The sequence below is a fragment of the Peromyscus maniculatus genome, chromosome 1 (genome assembly GCF_049852395.1).
Source record: "Peromyscus maniculatus bairdii isolate BWxNUB_F1_BW_parent chromosome 1, HU_Pman_BW_mat_3.1, whole genome shotgun sequence".
NCBI classification, from domain to species: Eukaryota; Metazoa; Chordata; class Mammalia; order Rodentia; family Cricetidae; genus Peromyscus; species Peromyscus maniculatus.
The window spans coordinates 113,724,361-113,740,621 of NC_134852.1; the positions used below are offsets into that span (position 1 = coordinate 113,724,361).

The window sequence follows — 16,261 nt, forward strand, 5'->3', positions numbered from 1 at the left end:
CAAGAGAAGACACAAGACTCGGAGACCCACTTATCCATACACTCAGGAGTCCCATAAAAGTACTAAGCTGAAAGCTATGATACATACTCGGAGGACCTGGTGCAGACCTGGTGCAGGCTCTGTGCTTGCTGCTTCAGTCTCGCCAAGTTCCTATGAGCTTCGCTCAGGTGATTCAGAGGGACTTTTCCTCCTGGTGTCCTCTGTCCCTTCTGGTCCCCACACTCCTTCTGCCTCCTCTTCCACTGGGTTTCCTGAGCTTCGAGGTCCCCAGACTTTCACTGAATGACAGAATGAACTGACAGGGTGGAGTAGACACTGTGTGTCAGATACATGCTGCTGTATATACTCACAATGGAATAATCATCCCGCAAAGAGAATGAACAAATTGCAAAGCAGATGCAGTAGTATGGATGTGACATAAAGTTGAATGAATTATATGTTTGCACTGTATGATTATAATTATATAAAGTTCCAGGATTTGTGACATTAATCTTTGGTCGTGAATCAGGGTAATAGGAGGATGGAATCACTGGAAGTCATTGGACTTGGAGATTCTGAAAAGGCTTTGTTTCTTATTTAAAAATTTATTATTTATATCTGTGTATGTGTATGAGAGAGAGGGAGAGGGAGAGGGAGAGGGAGGGAGAGGTGTGCATGCTATGGCACATGTGTGAAGATCAGAGGATTGTGGTGATACATTGTGTACCCCAATAAAGCTTGCCTGAGGATCCGAGGACAGAGTTAGTCACTAGATTAGACATAGAGGCAAGGCAGTGGTGCCACACACCTTTAATCCTATCACTCAGGAGGCAGAGATCCATCTGGATCTCTGTGAGTTCAAGGCCACACTGGACTACATGAGAGAAACAGAGCTAGGCAGTGGTGACACATGCCTGTAATCCCAGGAAGTAATATGGCAGGACAGAGAAAGGTATATGAGGTGTGAGGAAACAGGAACTCACTCTCTTTAGACTTAGGATTTTGTAGAGGTAAGCTGGTGTCTGGCTGTTCTGCTTCTCTGATCTTTCAGCTTTCACCCTGATATCTGACTCTGGGTTTTTTTTATTATAAGACCTTTTAAGATTCGTGTTACAGAGGATAACTGTGGAGACGGCTCTTTTCTTTCACCTTTACATGGGTTCTGGGAGAGAACTCAATTTGCCAGGCTTGCCCATCAATTGCCTTTACCCTGAGCCATCTGCTGGCCCTCAACATTTGGTTACATGGATAGACTCACTTGGTGGGAATTCATCAAGCTTTATGCTTTTGATATGCAGCCTTTCTTGTGTATGTGCTATACCCTAATCAACATATTTTAAAATGATCAAACAGCAAGTTTGGTGAGCAGAAGGATGTCTTAATAATTCATGGTACTTAGGGGAAAGGCAACAGAAAAGATTAGAGATATAAGATGGGCAAAGTCTCTCCTCTTTTGGACACTATGGAGATTTTGCTTAGATCTGATTCTCCATGCATCAGGGAACCATCGACGTTCATTAAAGCCAGAGCTGCTAGAACAAACGTGGACCCTATTCATTCATTAATTCATTCATTCATTCATTCATTCATTCATTCATTCCTGGATGTCTATGCAATAACTTAAGTATTTATACTGTACTTTCCATGAATATTTTAAGCCTAGTTCAAATGGAAACTTGAAAACAAACTGATATACACGAACACTGAAGAAAATGGGACAATACAGCTTTTTTGTTACTGAGAGAGGTGTTGTTTGTTGGAATCTGAAGAGAAGAGATACTTCAAAGATTAGTTGATTAGGAGAATATATTCTAGAGTGAAAGGACAAGTTTTTTGAGTGTTTTATGAATAAAACCAAGGAAGAGTGACAGGAATCCACAGGAAATGGCCTGTGGCTTTGGGAGAGACCAGAGGGATTAGTATTTTGTTCAATCTATACTGCAGACCAGTGTGAGATGCTAGGTGGACAAGGGAAGGTCAGTTGTGTTCTGAGGAGAGAAGCTGTGAGAATGTGATGTGTGAGGTTGTCAGAACAGGAGAGCTCACACACCTCAGTCTGGGCTCTTTAGCAGAGCTTTGTTAATCCCGGGATTCTGGAAGCTTCTGCTGCTTTGCCTGACATCACTTGATGCCCTTGAGCTCTGTCAGCCTCAGCCCCCTGTTCCCAGCTAAGAAGAACTTCAAGGTAGCTGACCCCATACAACAGCTTTTGTAGTAAGAGGGCTGAAAAGGGGTGGTTTAAGAGAAAACTGCTCTTTAGATGAGTCTGTAACCAGAGCCCTATCTTGATGGGAGGGTAGAAATCACGCCTGAGAGATTTAAGTGGAGGATAAGGTGGACAGAGGACTAGGAAAAAGACTAGCAAAATTGAATGCATTTGGCAAATTCCCACCTTGCCCACCAGACTTTGAGGAACCCTTGGCTACTTCTTTTTTTTTTAAATTTTTTATTCATTTTATATAATATCCACAGTTCCCTCTCCCACCCCTTTTCCTGATTCCCCCACCCCATCCACTCCTCCAGAATGGTAAGGTCTCCCATCCTTGGCCACTTCTTTTAAGCCAATTCATCTTCACAGGAGAGAAATTTGTCACCAGTGAGCACATTTGAAGAGGCTATTTTGACCACTACATATTGCATATGTGTATTGAAATATCACATGGTTCCCCACAAATATGTACAATTATTACATGTTAACCAAAAATTTAAAAATGTTTAAGGGGTAAAATGTTAGCTATCTTGAATTGATTATTATATAATGTATACATTAATTGGCACAAAATACTCTACACATTTGAACAATTAACAGCAATTAAAAATGAAATACATCAAAGTAAAGAACCTATTTTCTTCCCCCAAAGTATTTCCCAAAAAGGCATACAGAAAATGTACATAACAGCACCAGAAGAGGGAGTAACCAGCTTCCTAAGGGGGCGCTTCTGCAAACATATGTATCCATTGGTTGGCTGTCCTTCCAGGCACGTTTGGTAGCAGATATCAGATGGAAAACCTACCTCTAAGGAACGATGCAGCCCAGATGTTTTGTTTGTATTGTCATCCTCAAATTTAAAAACTGTTTATCACACTCACTTAGTGTATGTGTGTGCGTGTGCATGAGCTCAGGTGGCAATAAGCAGACAGTGGTGGAAATCAGAGTCTCTTCCTCCACTGGGTAGGTTCCAGGGATCAAACTTGGGCTTCAGGCTTGACAGAAAGCACTTTGGCCAGCTGAGCTATCTTGCCAGCCCTCATCCTGTTTCTTTGGAGAACTACTCTTCCCTCAGTATGCAGTCTGAGAAGGCTCTCTGGAAGATTAGGGTTTTAGGTTTCACTCAGGTGAAAACCGGAAGTTGCTCAGGGCCAAGTGAAGGTGGCTGTTGATGGCTAAAGAAAAGGCAGTTAGCAATAGTCAGAAACTAATTGAGAAAATGTATCCAAGAACACTTCATTCAGAGAAGGAAAGTCAAACTTGGCAAGAGCTCCTAGGAGGAGCGTTGCTGTTTTTCATGGCCTGATAACGGGCTTTGAGTCAGCTCTTCTGTTCCAGCTCAGTGACCACATGAGTGAATGTCTCCTTCTCACAGGGTGGACAGTTTCCTCCTGGAGTCAGTATGTTCTGCAACTCCAGCACTCCTGGCCACTCCACCTTCCTCCTCACTGGCTTTCCAGGCCTGGAAGCCTCCCACCACTGGGTTTCCATTCCTATCAACCTCATTTGTGTGGTTTCCATCCTGGGCAACAGCATCATCCTGTTCCTGATCCGCACAGATCCAGCCTTACATGAACCCATGTACATCTTCCTGTCCATGCTAGCGGCCTCTGATCTGGGCCTCTGTGCCTCCACCTTCCCTACCATGGTGCGGCTCTTCTGGCTGGGTATTCGGGAGCTGCCTTTTGATCTCTGTGCAGCACAGATGTTTTTCATCCACGCCTTCACCTATGTGGAATCTGGTGTGCTGCTGGCCATGGCCTTTGACCGCTTCATTGCCATCCGGGATCCTCTGCACTATGCCACGATCCTTCCCCACTCGGCAGTGGCCAAGGTCGGGGCTGCCGTTCTGGTAAGGGCCATCCTACTTAACCTCCCTGGACCCATCCTTCTGCGCCGTCTGCTCTTTCCCCAGATCAGTGTCCTCTCCCACTGCTACTGCCTGCACTGTGACCTCGTGGGACTGGCTTGCTCAGACACCCAGATCAACAGCTTGGTTGGCCTGGTCTCCATCCTCCTCTCACTGGGCCTCGACTCCTCCCTCATCATGCTGTCCTATGCTCTGATCCTACGGACCGTGCTGAGCATTGCATCGCCTGGAGAGCGGCTCAAGGCACTCAACACGTGTGTCTCACACCTCTGCATTGTTCTCATCTTTTATTTGCCCAAGTTGGGGCTGTCTGTTCTGCACCGCGTGGAGAAACACAGCTACCCAGCTCTGGCAGTGCTGATGGCCAATCTGCACTTCCTGGTGCCACCCTTCATGAACCCTGTCGTCTATTGCATCAAGTCGAAGCAGATCCGTCAGGGCTTCTTAAAGCGCTTCCAGCAGAAGCGGGTAGATGTTTCCTAGGACAGAAGGACCCACTGGCACATGACCTCAGTGGGCCACCATCAATTTTGGGGTGGATGAGGTGTAGTGAATGGGTCAACTTTTGAGGTCTTCGAATACCTTGTCTTAACTGTTGAACCCTTTGTGGGGCCCTTCTGGCTTCAATAATTATAGACTTCAGTACTGAGCATATCAGAGTATCACGATGATCATCTTTTCCATGTTCTATTAAATCAGTGCTGAACTACCCTAGACTCATACATGCTGCAACATCTTACCCAGGCTGCTAATCTTACTGATAGAATGTTGGTATAAGTCTGTTCTTAGTTTCATTTCTGTCACCATGATAAACACCCAGACACAAAGCAACACGGGAGAAAAGGCTTTATTTGGTTTACAGATAGTCTGCTATTGAATGGAAGTCAACACAGGAACTTGAAGCATCATATATGTAGTCAAGAGCAGAAGAGATAAACACATGGATTCTAGGCTGCCAATACTCAGCCATCCCCTTTCACTCCTATACAGCCCAGGATCCCTTGCCAATGGAATGGTGCCACCCATAGTGGGCTGGGTTGTTTAACGATCAAGACAACCCTCTACATACATGCCCACAGACCAATCCGATCTAGGAAATCCTACAGTGGAGTCTCCCTTCTCAGGTGGTTCTAGGTTGTGTCAAATTGATAGTTAAAATTAATTGACACACTGTCTATACAGGCATCTCTCCTTCCTAGATTTTTCTTTGTGTTTTGTGCATAAATCTAAGGAAGAACTGACATAAACTTCCCCAAAACTTTGTATTAACTGGCTCCTATGTATGTCATGAAACACAAAGGGAGGCAGGTGATGACAGACGAAAACATTGTATTTGCTTGCAGCTTAGGGAAAGTTAATTATATCTGTACAAAATTCTTTGAGAATTGCACACAATGTATTTTGATCATATCCATCCTTTCCCAAGCTGCTTCCAGACTCACCCCCTTGCTCATCTTCTCCGTTTTGTGTCCTCATTTTTTAAATCCACCAAGCCTAACTTGTGTGACTTATATACTTGTGCATTTGCAGCCATTCACTAGGATGTACTTGACCTACCAGTGGCCACAGCCTTAAATAAGATGGACTCTCTTTCTATCAACAACTTGCCAATAGCTCCTCAGCCAGGGGTTGGACTTTGTGCCCACTTCCCTTCTCCATGGTGGCATTTTATCTGGCTGGGGCCTGCAGATGTCTTGTGCACGCTGTCTCAAGCACTGTCAGTCTACATGCAACCACCAGCTGCACCTGGAAACCATTGTTTCCTTCTGGTCATCCACTGCCTCTGGCTCTTACGGTCTTTCCCTCATCTCTTCTGCAGAGGTCCCTGAGCCTTGAGCGGAGAGGACATGATATAGAAATCCCATTTAAGGCTAAGCATTGACAGTCTCTTATTCTCTGCACCTTGACTAGTGGTGGGTGTCTGTATTCATCACTGTGCTCTACAGAAAGAGGCTTGCCTGATGAAGCTCAAGAGATGCACTAATCTATGGGTGTAATGATAAGTCACTAGGAGTTCCTTTAATGCTATGTCTGTTTAGAAGAGTAATAGTAGTAGGTTCTCCCTTAGAGACCATGACCTGTCTAGTCACAGGTTATTTGCCCTGGTAACAGTGCTAGATATGGGTTTCATCTTGAGAAGTAAGGTTTATTCTTTTCTTTTTCTTTGTCCTGTGTACCTTTTGCTTTTAGTAAAAAAAAAGTTTGGTATTGTCAGGCTTAAGGAAGTTACTTCTGGGAGGCACTTGATTCTTAGGTACAAAAGTAATGCTAGACTTTCCTTCACTTCCACAGCACTTGACCTGTAGTCTATAGTCTCCAAAAGGCAAAGGATTTAGGGCTGTTTGTTCATTGTCGTATCTTTAGCACCAAGAATGGTGCTTTCTGTATAGGGACTCAGTGCATACAATAGATCCATGAGTAGGAGAGATGCATGGGTAAGAGATTAACAGCTGGTTCTCAGAAGGGCAGAGAACTGGGAGATCTGAATGTCTAAAGCCTACGAGGGGAGCAGGTAGCTAGTATGTAAACTGGAATGCAACGAGTTAAGGATGATGCCAGGGACCTTGGGGATACTATTTGTGATACTATACTCTTATACCACAAGAAGGAGGCTTCTTCCAAGAGAGCAGCTTGGAGAGGAGCCAAGGATACTGTGGAACCTCTTCCATTACTGCTTCCAAAGTTCCAGGAGACTGAAGGATTCTCATTCTATTTCTGTCATTTCTCTTAATATGAATTGTTCAATTTATCTTGAATAAACATGGATATCCTTGGTGGATAAAACCATGACAGTCCTGTTAAGTAGGACTTTATAGCTACCTAGACAATCGAAAACCTAATGATTATGGTCATTTGTCGTTTTCATGAACTGAGAAGATGGAGAATGAGGAACTTGGGGACAGGAAGACAGCATGGGGAACTGTGAATCTTGAATAAAGATGTGTGATTGAAAAGCTTGTGTGCACTGCTGTGTCACATTCACACTGTAGTGTGAATCCTGTGTAACTCAGAAGTCTGTGCATGTCAGTAAGTAGAAGGAGGCTTTTGTGAGCTCTGTGTCTGAAGGCCTCAGACACTGTCCTTAGACATCAAGAAGTTTGTGCTGGGAAAGCCGTTGCTCAGAATAAATGGCTTTTTCTGTGCGGGCTTGGAAGATAAGAATACTGAAAGAAATTGAGAAGATGGAAGCCTGGCTTGTGAATTTCCATTTTGACACAATGAGTCTTGTACCATCCAGCAGAGGACCACATCAGTGATTTTGGTTTGGCCCCTCTTTTGCTTCACCTGCTAGCCCAGTAACAAGAAGGTTCTGGACCCGGAGGGAGTCCGTTTCACTGAGTGTTTTACCAGTCTCTGTCAGAAACTAGAGGCTGACCTGATGGCATTCAGGATCATAACCATGCATAGGCAGTTGAAACAAACAACTAACAAACAAGCAAACAAACAATTGTTTTAGTGCCCAGAGGCTAGAACATTCCCATTCATTAGATCCAAGGAATTGGATATCAGACACTCAGCTGAGGATTATAGGGACCCTGGACTCTCTCATGCTTATGCGACAGCATCTCTGAACTTGGCAATGTCTTTCTCTTTTTTTTCTTTTTAATTTTGAAAGATTTATTTATTTTATATGTATGCATGCTTTTTAAAATATGTTTTTAATTGAAATAGAACTATATTACTTTCTCCCCTCCCTTTCTTCCCTCCAGCCCCTCCCAGGTACCTGGAATAATGCATGAGTTTTTGCCTGCATATTTGGGTATGCATCATGTATGTTCCTGGTGCCCATGGAGGTCAGAAGAGAGTACTGGACTCCTGGAACTGGAGGGTTGTCAGCCACCACATGGGTGCTGAGTCATCCCTCCAGCCCCATTGATGATGTCTCTCAATGGTCACTCTCGGTCAGTGCAGGATGGCTGTTATAACATTATGAGCTGCTAGGGATCTAGGATCCCATATCTCCACAGCTTCATTTTTACTATGCAAACATCTCAGCCTATCCCACAGTCCTTTCCTTTGCTTTACAAGCCACATAACTACAGAATAGCTGAGGTGTGCACAATAAGGAGTCCTGAGATGGTCTCTAAAATGCTTTGCTATTACTTTACCCTGATAGAGATTGTTAGGACATAATATACAGTGACCCTTAGATTTCAGTGTCAATAAAAATGCTCATGCACATGATTGTAATGCTTCTGGTCTTACTCTGTGTTATAATCAGATGCATGGATATGTAGAAAACACAAGTTTAAAAATCTTGTTCTGGGGGCTGGAGAGATGGCTCAGAGGTTAAGAGCATTGACTGCTCTTCCAGAGGTCCTGAGTTCAACTCCTAGCAACCACATGGTGGCTCACAATCATCTATAATGAGATCTGATGCCCTCTTCTGGTGTGCAGACATAACACTGTATACAAAATATAATATATAATATAATATAATATAATATAATATAATATAATATAATATAATATAATATAATATGATTTAATTTAATATAATAATATACAAAAAAATCTTGTTCTGGTCCAGGCAGCGGTGGTGCACGCCTTTAATCCCAGCACTTGGGAGGAGAGCCAGGTGGATCTCTGTGAGTTCAAGGTCAACCTGGTCTACAGAGCAAGATCCAGGATAGGCACCAAAACTACACGGAGAAAACCTGTTTCAAAAAAACAAAACAACAACAACAACAACAAAAAACAAAAAACAAAAAAAAAACAAAAAACAAAAACAAAAACCCAAACCAAACCAAATCAAACCAAACCAAACCAAAACAACAACAACAAAAACTTGTTCTGTCCCATACTACTGTGTGGCCTTCAGTTAACTACATCACCTTTCTGAGTCTCCATTTTCTTAGATGGAAACACCTACCCTGCAGAGATGTGAAGATTTAACTGTACAGAGCACACAATTCAGCACGAGAAGACCCTTTGATGTGGGTTTGGTTATTTGACTAGTAACTTTTTTCTTTTTACTCTAAACACCATGGAGACAGTTTCTTGACTTAGCTAATCCTATTGCTCAACATGGTTTAGACTACTACAAGCCTTTTGTGCATTAAATAAATAAGCAAAAGACTGAATTCCTAGCAAATGCAGCTGATCATGTAACTTCTATTGAACTGACAGAACATTTGTTATAATAACTGACATTACACAATTTAAGGTAACATTGATTCAAGTTGTAGTTGCCCTTACACCACAAAGATGTTAAGATGAAATGGGCTCTATGTGCAGAATATTAGGAAATATGGGAAAATGTAATAATGACATAACTTAATGTCTTATATCCCTTGGGCCCCATATATCTGAGACAGTGACCTTGCCTAACTGTCTGCAAACCCAGATCATGTATAATTTAATTATCCTTTCCCAAAGCTCTAGGAACCCCAAGAGACCTCTTTTAGCTTTGAGAGCTGAGTTGAGAATCTTCTAATTCCCTATCACCTGAACCATAACACAATCTCAAAGCACAGTTAAATGTAAGTATAGAATACTGACTGACACTTTAGAAGCATTTATAAAAAAGGCATTTAACCCTTGCTGGGCACAGGAGGCTTGTATTGTTATTTTCTTCTTTATGGAGGAAGAAAATTGCTATGCCCTAGAGTTGGAGGAGGACAGACTTGCCTTCTCACTCACTGCTGTTCATAGTTTTCCTAAAAGCTCGTGTGTGTGTGTGTGTGTGTGTGTGTGTGTGTGTGTGTGTGTGTGTGTGTGTAGGCAGAGGACAACATTGGCTGTCATTCCTCTAAGCATTTTATTTACTGAACTATCTCCTAGGCACATAGACTCCTATTTTTAAAGGTTTATGGATGATTTTTCACACAGGACCTACTTATATTGCCCCTTATTTCTTCACGGCTTTTGTAGGTACTTCTAAGGCATTGATTATAATATACTGTTGCCCTTCTTCAGAGGTAGACTTTTCCATTGAGCAACATCTTGTCTTTCTCAACTTGCTCTACATTTGTTGGTGTATCAAGACTTAACATGCACTGGGCGGTGGTGGCGCATGCCTTTAATCCCAGCACTCGGGAGGCAGAACCAGGCGGATCTCTGTGAGTTCGAGGCCCGCCTGGGCTACCAAGTGAGTTCCAGGAAAGGCACAAAGCTACACAGAGAAACCCTGTCTCAAAAAAACCCAAACAACAAGAACAACAACAACAAAAAAGATTTAACATGCCATTGAATGGAAAAACATTTCCCCAAGACTTTAGATTTTTGTGATCAGGCATTTGAAATCAATAGGCACAGAGTTACAGTCATGCTTTAAGCCTGTATGAGGGACAAATCTACATTTAATGGTATATTCCAAGATTTTGTCCATTAAGTAAGCATTGTGCCTAGCTTAGACTAAATTTCTGTATCTCCCAAACTGCCAATCCTGTCAGTTGTCACTTGTAAAGATGTAGAGCTTAATTTTCTTCTCCCATCCCTCCTCCTTTATTTCCCCTCTTCCTCCTCCATCTCTTTCCTTTCCTCAGCTTCCTCCTCTTTCTTTCTTTATTGTTATAGGGTCTCATTATGTAGCTCAAGTTTGCCGCAAATTAATGATCTTTCTGCCTCAATATCTTGAATGCTGGAATTACAGATTATGTCACCATGCCTGGCCTTACGTCTCAGTTTTCATCTCTGAAACACAGTTTCTAAGCAGTCATTATGCTTGATGCCAGCTGGATTCATGCACAAAACAATGAAAGACGTTTTTATAGCTTGGCAGCTTCCATTTTTCAGGCTCTCATTTTTTCCTTCGGGGTCATACCTCTTTATGAATCCATTTTAATTTGTGTCACCTTCTTGTCCCTTTGGAGAAGGTATGAATCTTGCCCACCTGACTGAAGTACTCATGTCTCAGGAAGATGGGTAGGCTTGTAAAGCCATTTCACCGGGGGAACTGCTTAAGTCATCTTCATCCATCTAGAGTATAACAAGCCCACACACTCAAGATTATATTTCCGAAGGGCTCGATTTATTATGGGTTGGGTTTAGAGAGGGATTTCTGTACCTTCCTAGTTGGATTATGCAACCACAAGGATCCTAATGGATCTCCAAGCTAATTGTATTAGAAAACAAATAGCACCCAGTCACTCTCCTGTCTCCATACAGAAACATGCTATATGGTTAACACGAACACACTTCTCGGCCCTTAAAAAAGATGGTTTGGTACACACGGCAAGTCAGAGGTAGAGGCCTTCTTCATTTCATGGCTTTGACTTCCCTCCTGTGAGAATGCAGTTTTCCTCATGACCCACACCAGGCATGGGACTTTTATTCAGTAAGGATGGGGAAACTAGAAATGCTGTGTACTCATCACCACCAATTCTTCCTTGGATATTCTCTCTAGGGTTCAGGTGAGGCTTTTGGCTCCATTCACTCCACTGAATGACTCGTCCAAGAAAGCTAAAGTGGGACAAAGAGTCTTCCCTGAAAACCTGTACATACAAGTATCATCATATAGACTGGGCAGGTTGTAGTTATGTGTTTAGGAATATCTATGGACAGTTCAAGAAAAAGAGGCCAGGAATTTGAACGAGGGGCCTGGAATGTGGGAGGGCTTGGAGGGAGGAAAGGAAGGGAGAATTATTTAATTATATTAATTTTAAAAAACATTTAAAACATTTCCATTCATTGTTTGACATCAGCATTTAACAATTAATCTCTTCACTCTATAAAACTTTCTTCAGTTTTTTCCAAGACAGCAGATAATCTCTCATTTTACCCTATCACCTCCCCATGTCTTTTACTTTCAGAGTCTTTGGCTGTTTCCTCACTGTGCCAGATTCAGATGGTGCTAACCTCGATCCACACTTAGGACTTCATGGCTAGCTGGGCAACCAGAGGCTCCCAGGGGGTGCCCCCACTACTCTTGGAGTTGAAAGTAAAGCTGCTCTTGTTGCTGAATGCATGCTTGCTTCTGGCTGCAGGGCCTGCTGCCAGGCTCTGGTATCATTCCATCATCTGTCATGATGCCTCCATACCTCATGCCTTTGCATGCATTGTTGTACACCTGCATTAGTCAGCTTAGACAGTAAAAATAACAACATAGTGTTTAGTTAGGGTTATTATTGCTGCAAGGAAACACCACAACCAAAAGCAACTTGAGGAGGAAAGGGTTTATTTGGCTTACACTTCCACAAACCTGTTCATTATTAAAGGAAGTCAGGATAAGAACTCAAGCAGGACAGGAACCTGGAGGCAGAAGCTGATGCAGAGGTCATGGAGGAGTGCTACTTACTGGCTTGCTCTTCATGGCTTGCTCATCCTGCTTTCTTATAGACACAGGACCACCAGTCCAGAGATGGTCCCACCCACAATGGGCTGGGACCTCCTCATCAATCACTAATTAAGAAAATGCCCTACATTCTTGCCTATAGCCTGATGTTATGGAGGCATTTTCTCAACTGAAGCTCCCTCCTCTGATATGACTACACCTTGTGTCAAGTTGACATAAAACCAGTTATAGGGTATCCGCCAGAAACTACTTGGAAATGGATTGAAGTCAATAGAAAGTCTTCATTAGCCAATAGGGACTACACTGGGTGTCCCGGATCCCAGTGTAGCCCCAGGCCTCTCTAGGGCTGAGCTTTTTAGCACAAAAACTGTATTCTGGCTCGACATACTTTAACAAGAATATTTATCCAGAATTGGAACTACAGAAGTAAAAAAGCAAGATTAGCACATTTAGAGACTTTCCCAGAACTATGGACTTTGATGCCTTAGGTCTTTGTTTTCATCTTGGCAGGTGGTGCTGTCTACCTGCTGGGTTTTATGTCTGTATGGTACTTCCATCTTTGGAGTCAGTTGTGCTAAGATCTGAGGCCTTGTTATATTAGTCAGCATAATTGACCCCTTGTCAACTTGACACACAAACAAATCACTGTTAAGCCACAACCTTTCCTTTCTTGTTAGTCACAAGATCACCCATCAATATAAATGTCACACTACAAAACATTTTATAAACTTTAAAAGTCCTACAGTCTTTACACATTCAAATATTTTAAAATTCAGTCTATTTAAAAATCCAAAGACTCTCTGTCTCTATTTTGTTTTTTTGAGACATGTTTTCTCTGTGTAATAGCACTGGTTGTCCCGGAACTTGATTTGTAGACCAGGCTGGACTCAAACTCAGAGATCCACTTGCCTCTGCCTCCTGAGTGCTGGGACTAAAGGTGTTTACCACTACCACCCAGCCAAAGTTTCTTTTAAAATCTAAAATCTCTGTCTCTCAACTGTTGGATCCTGTAAAATAAAGAAGAAATTAAATACTTTGTTACGGCAAGAGAGAAGAACTAGGGCACAGTCACAATCAGGTTAAAGCAAAATTAAATTCCAACAATATAAATAACTCACTGTCCAACACCCGGGATTCACTCACCATCTTCTGGACTCCCCTGAGGGAGGAGGCTCTTCTCTGGCTCTAACCTCTGCAGCACACACAGTTGTCTTCTAATCTCTGGCCGGCTCCATTCTACCACTGCTGCTGACGTTTGTGAACTTGCAGTACAAAGGAATGACTTCACGATGGATGTTAACTGATAGATGATGAGGATAACTCATTTTCATCTCCTTCCATGGAGTTTGTGTCACATGCAGGAGCTCCTCAGAGTCCATAGGAGAACATCCTTTTCTTCTTCACTCCTGGGAAAATGTCATACTATCCAACACAATTTTCGCACATATGGTTTTTGCCTCAGGTTGTGTTTTCTAGAGAAACAAAGACAGTGGATATAATATATAGCCTTTGAAAGGAAGTTCTTGGGGGTAGAATCTGGTCATTTGATGTAGTTTGAGAGTAGGAGGGACTGTGTGTGTCACTGCTGGCAAGCAGAGTAGTGATAACATCCGTCACAGTTATGTCCTGGTACTAAAGACGTTCTAGTTTTTTTTTTTTTTTTTTGGTTAGGATGAATAAAGGTGGAGGGAAGGAATGGAGAAAATGCTTGGATGTTGTGAGGACATGGCAGTTTTAGGGATCATGGTGTGGGCTTGCTGATTTTGATGGCACTTTGAAATAATGGGCTTACAATGCTTTAAAAACACAATGCAAAAGCTAGACGTCTTCAATGAAAGCTTTGAAGTAGATCTCACTTTCCTATAGCTGGAGGACAGACTGCTGGGAGTGAGGTCTCGAATCTACGTTAGGGATGCCAGAGATCTAAAGACAGTGGGGTGTGTTGATCCAACAGGATGCCTGTGTCAGATGTTCTGATTGTGAGAGTATGGTGCCTTCAAAAGGAGATGAGACACTTGGATGCATGGGCCTAAAACTATTGGATTCTCTTCTGTTTCTGGACTTTTCAGTCTTGTAAGAAGCACCATCTTTTAATGACAAAAGAGAATAGTTTCTCATTGCTTGGGAATCATGAAATTCCATCCCAACTGAGTGCCTTACTGTTCTCTTCAAGATCCAGTTTATTCCTCCTCCCTGGGTCTAGACTGCTGACCCGTTTTTTACCTTATTCTTAAGGCAGAAGTAGAAGAGTGAGCTAGGGCAAAGAGACGAAAAGAAACAAAAATACAAGTTCTCAGTAAAAGACAGAAAAGAATAGAAAGGAAAATCAAGAAATGGATTTTAAAAAAGTAACAATATGAATATAGTCCCTCCCACCAAACATGACAGAAAAGGATGAGGGACATGTGCTCCATGTTAGAAATAAAAGACCAAACAAGTCAGACAAAAATGTAAGGACCAGAGGAGTCGATGAACAATTTCATACCTATATTGACACATTATTGGAGGGAAAATTTGGAATCAATTGAAATACACTGAAAATAGAAAATCTGACTAAAACTAGGTTTATTAAAAACTGAATGTATGAAGTAGCAGCGTATCTATTAGGGAATAAGAAGGAGACTGGACGGAAAATGTATGGCTGTTGGGGGCAAATACGATCAAATCACATTATATACATGTATGAAAGCCTCACAACATAAAGACTACTGAATGCTCCAATTCATTATGACATTCAATAGCTTCTTATTTTGCACAAATAGTATACACTAATTAAAACCCCCCAATACTGTGTAAATGTAAAGAGCAGAATTTGACACTGTGTATTTAAGTAGACTGTTAAGAAGGAAAATGAGAGAAGTCACACAGGAACTATTTCTGAAACATTTTGTTAACACTGAATACTTTATAGATAAAGAATTTTAAAAATGCTTTTAAATTTAATAATTTAAAAGTATCTAAAAAGTAGGGCAGACAAGATGGCTCAGCTATTTACCATCAAACCTGATGACCTGAGTTTGATCTGCAGAACCCATACGTGGAAGGAGAGAACAGACTCCTGCAATACATCCTCTTACCTCTATACCTGTGATACGACCAATTTGACAAAGTTCAGTACAACTCAATGTGACAGAGGAAGAATTTCCAACAAATTCCTGGATCAGATGGATATCCACACAGGAAAAATGAAACCTGAGTTCTACTTTATGCCATAATAGTTGGTATTTGTGTTGAGCCATACATCTAAAATAAAAAGTAAGTATATGAAATGAAATAAAGCATGAATAAAGTGATTTGAAGTTTACCATAACTTGCATTTTAAGTAAAAGTTATCATTAAGAAAACAAAGCAAATCACAAATTAGGCAAATATTTTTAGTATGTATACTTGACAGATAACTTGGACACAGAGCAAACAGACAATACAGACAATACCAAGAAAGAAACTCTAAATATCGGCAAAAGACTGAAAATTTCATAAAAGGAATATACATAAATTGTAAATATGAGAGAGGTTGCTTAGCATAATTAGTTACAAGGAAAATGTAAGGCAACTTTGCGATGAATTTCTTCTAGCTTATGCTCACTGGAGTGATTAAAATAAAGAATGACACTATCAAGGATGGGCAGGAGAGGAACAACTGGGAACTGCTTGACATCACTGATGAGACTGTAACATGGTACAACGATGTTGAACAAAGCCATTCCAGCAGGTTCTGTTAAACACACACCTCCCCTCTGTTCTAGCAACTGTACTTGTAGGTTAAGAAGTACAGCAGCTTTATTTCCTAACAGCCCAAAGTGGAAAATATCCAGGTGTCTAAGATCAGATAGTCAAGTTGTGGTGCATTTGCAAAATGTAATATTTGTCAGCAATAAAAAGGAATTAGCTAGTGCACATAGCAACCTGTGGGTGGGAACTATTCTTATCATGTCAGTAACCACATTTCTCTCATTTAATCAACATC

General features: G+C 41.7%; 1 protein-coding gene across 1 annotated transcript; it reads left to right on the top strand.

Annotated features, from left to right (window-relative positions):
• The first annotated feature begins 3,441 nt into the window (after positions 1-3,441).
• Positions 3,442-4,541, top strand: LOC102923460 (olfactory receptor 51G2-like). Its single transcript, XM_006993323.3, has one exon. It carries the CDS (start codon positions 3,591-3,593, stop codon positions 4,539-4,541), a length of 951 nt encoding a protein of 316 aa, XP_006993385.1. The 5' UTR covers positions 3,442-3,590.
• Positions 4,542-16,261: the final 11,720 nt, after the last annotated feature.